The sequence below is a fragment of the Danio aesculapii genome, chromosome 18, assembly GCF_903798145.1.
Source record: "Danio aesculapii chromosome 18, fDanAes4.1, whole genome shotgun sequence".
Classification (NCBI taxonomy): Eukaryota; Metazoa; Chordata; class Actinopteri; order Cypriniformes; family Danionidae; genus Danio; species Danio aesculapii.
In genome coordinates this window covers 23,524,808-23,530,741 of record NC_079452.1, presented here as the reverse complement: position 1 = coordinate 23,530,741, position 5,934 = coordinate 23,524,808, and the positions used below count along the sequence as shown (strand labels likewise).

General features: G+C 48.6%; 1 protein-coding gene across 2 annotated transcripts in view; it reads left to right on the top strand.

The window, feature by feature from the left end:
* Positions 1 to 977: 977 nt before the first annotated feature.
* Positions 978 to 5,934, top strand: part of pde8a (phosphodiesterase 8A) — a 27,826-nt gene continuing 22,869 nt past the window's right edge. Inside the window, exon 1 of one of the 2 annotated variants that reach the window (XM_056478496.1) lies at positions 978 to 1,663. In XM_056478496.1, coding sequence (XP_056334471.1) covers positions 1,523 to 1,663 — 141 coding nt within the window. In that variant the 5' untranslated portion in view covers positions 978 to 1,522. The remainder of the gene's footprint in view (positions 1,664 to 5,934) is intronic. The other variant, XM_056478495.1, reaches the window with a different exon arrangement.

Here is a 5,934-nt window from a genome sequence, read left to right as displayed (position 1 = left end):
AGATGATCATTTATAAACACACATATGTTTAATTTGCCAGTCTTCAATCTGCTGAAATTCTCTATATCTATGAAATAAAAACAGCACAAGAAAATAAACCAAGCATCATGTAAAAACACTAGTGCTGGGCTAAGATGATCACGGCTGATCACATACACAACTAAAGATTGTTGTGATCAATGTGTGTGTGTGTGTATTATATGTATATATAAAGTAAATAATACACACTTGCATAATTATTTTTGCAATCATTTGTATATATATATATATATATATATATATATATATATATATATATATATATATATATATATATATATAGGTGTATTCTTAAATCTCTGCATGTACTGATATGCATAATAAATGTGCATATATTACTTTTATTTTAGATGTGATTAATATTTGCCCAGCTCTGAAAACAACATGAATCACTGAGGATCTGTCAGAGTATTGGTTATTTCATTAGCTTATTAAAGGAGCAGTTTGCAGGAATGTAAAGCCTTTAGTTGGACATTAGGCACAGGTTAAATCTCCAAATGAAGAATTAGCACACTAGAGGGGATCTGATAGTGCTTTATTATTCGCTATTATTTCTGTCAAAACAAGATATTTAGTGAAATGTGCGGAAGCAGCAGGCGCTGAGGGCCAATGGCAGCCTTTATTTGTGTTCATCAGAGGAAACACTCAGGTTTGTACAGGATGAGGAAATGACGACAGAATGATCATTTGGGCTGTTCTGTGCCTTTAACTCATATTTCAGAGCAGATTATTCTAAACACAGGAGCTTTCCATTGCGCTGAGAAACTAATAATCGTGAATTAAACGCTAAATTACCGCTGTTCCTCCTCTTTCCGCATCTAACGGCAGATTCTCTCCTCCGTTCTGCGGCTGTGCGCTCTTTTAAAGTTGCCTCCACGCACAGGCCCCGCCTCCATGCGCGCCGGCCGCCGCTCGTTGGCTCGACGCAGCTCATTTGCATTGACGTCATTCGAGGCTGTAGGTCAATCCGTGCGCGTGCTTTTATTGGATCTGCTGCTGTCACATTCGCGCCGCTGATGTTCTCGACGCGCGTTGTTCTCCTTCAGGACGCTCGCGACACGCTAACGCTTTTTATTCTGCCGTGTCCGTCGCTGGTCCGCGTCCGTCGCCCGTCCGCGCCAGAGAGCCGCGCTGCCGTAGGCCTGTGACTGACAGCTGCTGCCGAAACCTCCGTGACGCGCCGTTCCGCCGTGACGCGCCGCTCCGGAGCTTCGTCTCACGGGCCGCCGGTGTCCTCGATGCCGCTCCGGGCTGCCGGTGCTCCCGCCGGCCGCTTCCCCGTGAGCGCGGGCGCGGGCGCCGACAGAGAGGCCGCGCGGGAGTGTTTCGCGCCGCTCCGCCGACAGTAACGCGCGCGCGGATGGACGGAAGCCGCGCGTGAAGCAGCGGAGCGGAGGATGAGGAGCGGTGGCGCGCGCACTGCTCGATAGACTCGATTGATGATCTGATCAGAAACTTTGCCGTTAGCCGCTGACAGCAGAAGATGGGCTGCGCCTCCAGCATCCACATCTCCGACCGGGTGGTGTATCACAGCGGGAAAGAGTCCGAGGAGCCGCCGCACACGCACTCACACACACACACCTGCACACCGGACACCGGACACCGCAGCAGCGCCGGCGGACAGGTCAGACCCACGGGGAGAGAGGAGTGTGTGTGTGTGTGTGTAAGACTGTGCCACTCCAATATGTTTGTGTGTGTGTGTGTGTGTGTGTGTGTGTGTGAGTTAGACTGTCCCATTCCAATATGTGTGTGTGTGTGTGTGTGTGTGTGTGTGTAAGACTGTGCCACTTCAATATGTGTGTGTGTGTAAGACTGTGTCACTCCAATGTGTGTGTGTGTGTGTGTGTGTGTGTGTGTGTGTGTGTGTGTAAGAAAGACTGTGCCACTCCAATATGTGTGCGCGTGTGTGTGTGTGTGTGCGTGTGTGTGTGTAAGACTGTTCACCTCCATAATGTGTGTGTTTACATGTGAGTGATAGTCATTGTGTGTCTATAAGAATGTGTGTGTGTGTGTGTGCGTGTGTGTGTGTGTGTGTGTGTGTGTGTGTGCACGTGGTTCTCTGTCTGTCTGTCTGTCTGTCTGTGTGTGTGTGTGTAAACGTTTGCCTGGAGTGAGTGATACACCCTCTGAGAACAGAAAACACTCCTGTGTGTGTGTTGTGTGTGTGTGTTGTGTGTGTCTCCATGAGGGTCTCAGAGCTTTACACTCAGTGTGTACGTCTGGAATTACACACACATCTCTTCTGTAGTGTGTGAATAACAGTGTGTGAGTGAGGTGTACTGTGTGTGTGTGTGTGTGTGTGTGTGTGTGTGTCCATTTATTTGTGTGTGTGTGTGTGTGTGTGTGTGTGTGTCCGTTTATTTGTGTGTAAGTGTGTTGGCGTGTGTGTGTGTGTGTTGGCGTGTGTGTGTGTGTGTGTGTGTGTGTGTGTGTGTGTTCTAGCGTGTCTTCCTCTGCTTCATCTGTCATTCAGGCTGTTTTGAAAACTGAAAGCGGGAAACGTGTTTCTATAGCAACCTCAGACCACACCTCTCCATGGCGGAGTCTCAGGGTATTTGTGAATGTAACCCCGCTCGCACCACTACACCACCCAACCCACTCTGAGCTGGGCTCGACCCGGCGACCTTCCTCATGGGAGTCAGTTTCTCTACCAAGCAGGCTAAAGACCCCGGCCTGTCACCAGAGCAGCTGTAGAGGTCAGAGGAGTGAGCTTTACCTGCCCTACACCACACCTGCTGACCACTACACCAACACTGATCATGTTTATAATCGTCTCTCAGTGACGGAGTGGAGCGCGGTTACAGGACAGCAGAACTCTGAACATTCACAGGAGTAAAGCACACAGCACATACAGGAGAGTACACGCAGCGCAGTACAGGTCATTCATCACCACCCAACTCTGACCACCGCACAGCTGAGGTGTGGGTCACACCACCTTTACTGAACATGTCCAATGTTACATCTGAGCTGACGGAGCAGGACATGAAGAGGAGCGTCCAGCACTGAAGATCAGCCACTCTCTGTGTTCATCAGCGCGCGCTTTCCTTCAGCTCATAGCAGATACTGGAGGTGCAGCTCAGGAGGACTGAAGAACAGCAACACTGCTGGACATCATCAACATCACCATCTTCACCATCTTCACCATCTTCATCACCAACATCTTCATCATCGTCATCATCATCATCTTCATGCGTTCTTTTGCTGAAACATTATTTTACAAAAACATTTTACATCCCCTCCATGAACTATTCTTGTGTGTGTGTGTGTGTGTGTGTGTGTGTGTGTGCGTGTGTGTGTGTGTGTGTGTGTGTGTGTGTTTTTGTGTGTGCATATACACTCACTGGCCACTTCATTAGGTACACCTCACTAGTACCGGGTTGGACCCCTTTTGCCTTCAGAACTGCCTTAATCCTTCATGTCAGAGACTCAACAAGCTACTGGAACTATTCCTCAGAGATTTTGCTCCATATTGACATGATAGCATCACACAGTTGCTGTAGATTTGTCGGCTGCACATCCATGATGCCAATCTCCCGTTCCACCACATCCCAAAGTGCTCTATTGGATTGAGCTCTGGTGACTGTGGAGGCCATTTGAGTACAGTGAACTCATTGTCATGTTCAAGAAACCAGTCTGAATGTGTCAGCAGAAATGGAGACTCATCAGACCAGGCAACGTTTCTCCAATCTTCTATTGTCCAGTTTTGGTGAGCCTGTGTGAATTGTAGCCTCAGTTTCCTGTTCTTAGCTGACAGGAGCGGCACCCGGTGTGGTCTTCTGCTGCTGTAGCCCATCCGCCTCAAGGTTGGACGTGTTGTGTGTTCAGAGATGCTCTTCTGCAGACCTCGGTTGTAACGAGTGCTTATTTGAGTTACTGTTGCCTTTCTATCAGCTGGAACCAGTCTGGCCATTCTCCTCTGACCTCTGGCATCAACAAGGCATTTGCGCCCACAGAACTGCCGCTCACTGGATATTTCCTCTTTGTCGGACCATTCTCTGTAAACCCTAGAGATGGTTGTGCGTGAAAATCCCAGTAGATCAGCAGTTTCTGAAATACTCAGAGCAGCCCGTCTGGCAGCAACAACCATGCCACGTTCAGCGTCTCTTAAATCCCCTTTCTTCCCCATTCTGATGCTCGCTTTGACCTGCAGCAGATCCTCTTGACCATGTCTACATGCAGTGAGCTGCTGCCATGTGATTGGCTGATTAGACACTTGAGTTAACGAGCAGCTAGACAGGTGTACCTAATAAAGTGGCCGGTGAACGTGTGTGTGTGTGTGTGTGTGTGTGTGTGTGTGTGTATGTTCACTGATATGTGTGTGGGGGTACATTTGGGTCTGTGTTTGTCTCTGTGTATATATATATGCGTGTGTATGTGTGCACTGGTGTGTGTGTGCGTGTGTGTGTGTGTGTGTTAATCAAGGGCGCAGCAGCATCTGTGTGACTTTCTGTCCATGATAAGACTCAAGTACAAGGTCTGATGATGGTTTTCTCACAACACATTCCTCTCAGCGCATTAGTGTGTGTGTGTGTGTGTGTGTGTGTGTGTGTGGTGCTGATATAGGGTTAGTGGTTTATCTGGCCTTGGCTCCACTGTTCTGCATTTGTAAGCCTCAGTGCTGGATTCAGCCACAGTGTGTGTGTGCGTGTGTGTGTGTGAGAGAGAGAATGAATGGTCTGAACACTGAGCATGTGCAGTAACTGCTCTTCCTGGAGGGAAATGACATCATCATCCTCATTCCCAGCAGCCCCTGCTCCTTCTGTGTATCTTTGCTTGCGTGCGTGAGTGTGTGCGTGTGTGCGTGTGTGTGTGTGTGTGTGTGTGTGTGTGTGCTGCTCAGCATTAGCAGGATTGAGTGCTAATCTGGATCAAGACAGAAATACCCAGAGTGAGAATGAATGAGGCCTGAGCAGGAGGAAGACCTTCATGACTGACACACACACACACACACTTACACGCATACACACACACACACACACACACACACACACACACACACACACACACACACACACACACACTTACTATTATACACAAACACAAACTCTTACTCTAACACACATAAATTCATGTGTACAGTGCGTGTGTGTGTGTGTGTGTATTATCAGCTGCTGTTTGCTGCGTTTGTTCCCTGCGGTACAGAGAAATGTTTTTCCACACACGATTGTCAGGAGAGACCAGGTGTGTGTGTGTGTGTGTGTAGGTGTGTCTGTCTTAGTAGTGTACTGTCCCCTACTACGTCCATCACTAGTGTCCCTTAGTAGTGTCTGTCAGTATTGTCCCCCTCAGTAGTGTCCCTCAGTATTGCGTCTCCCTCAGTAGTGTGTCTCCCTCAGTAGTGTGTCTCCCTCAGTAGTGTGTCTCCCTCAGTAGTGTGTCTCCCTCAGTAGTGTCCCTCAGTAGTGTCTGTCAGTATTGCGTCTCCCTCAGTAGTGTCCCTCAGTAGTGTCTGTCAGTATTGTGTCTCCCTCAGTAGTGTCCCTCAGTAGTGTCTGTCAGTATTGTCTCTCCCTCAGTAGTGTCCCTCAGTAGTGTCTGTCAGTATTGTCCCCCTCAGTAGTGTCCCTCAGTAGTGTCTGTCAGTATTGTGTCTCCCTCAGTAGTGTCCCTCAGTAGTGTCTGTCAGTATTGTCCCCCTCAGTAGTGTCCCTCAGTAGTGTCCCTCAGTAGTGTCTGTCAGTATTGTCCCCCTCAGTAGTGTCCCTCAGTAGTGTCTGTCAGTATTGTGTCTCCCTCAGTAGTGTCCCTCAGTAGTGTCTGTCAGTATTGTCCCCCTTAGTAGTGTCCCTCAGTAGTGTCTGTCAGTATTGTCCCCCTCAGTAGTGTCCCTCAGTATTGTGTCTCCCTCAGTAGTGTCCCTCAGTAGTGTCTGTCAGTATTGTCCCCCTCAGTAGT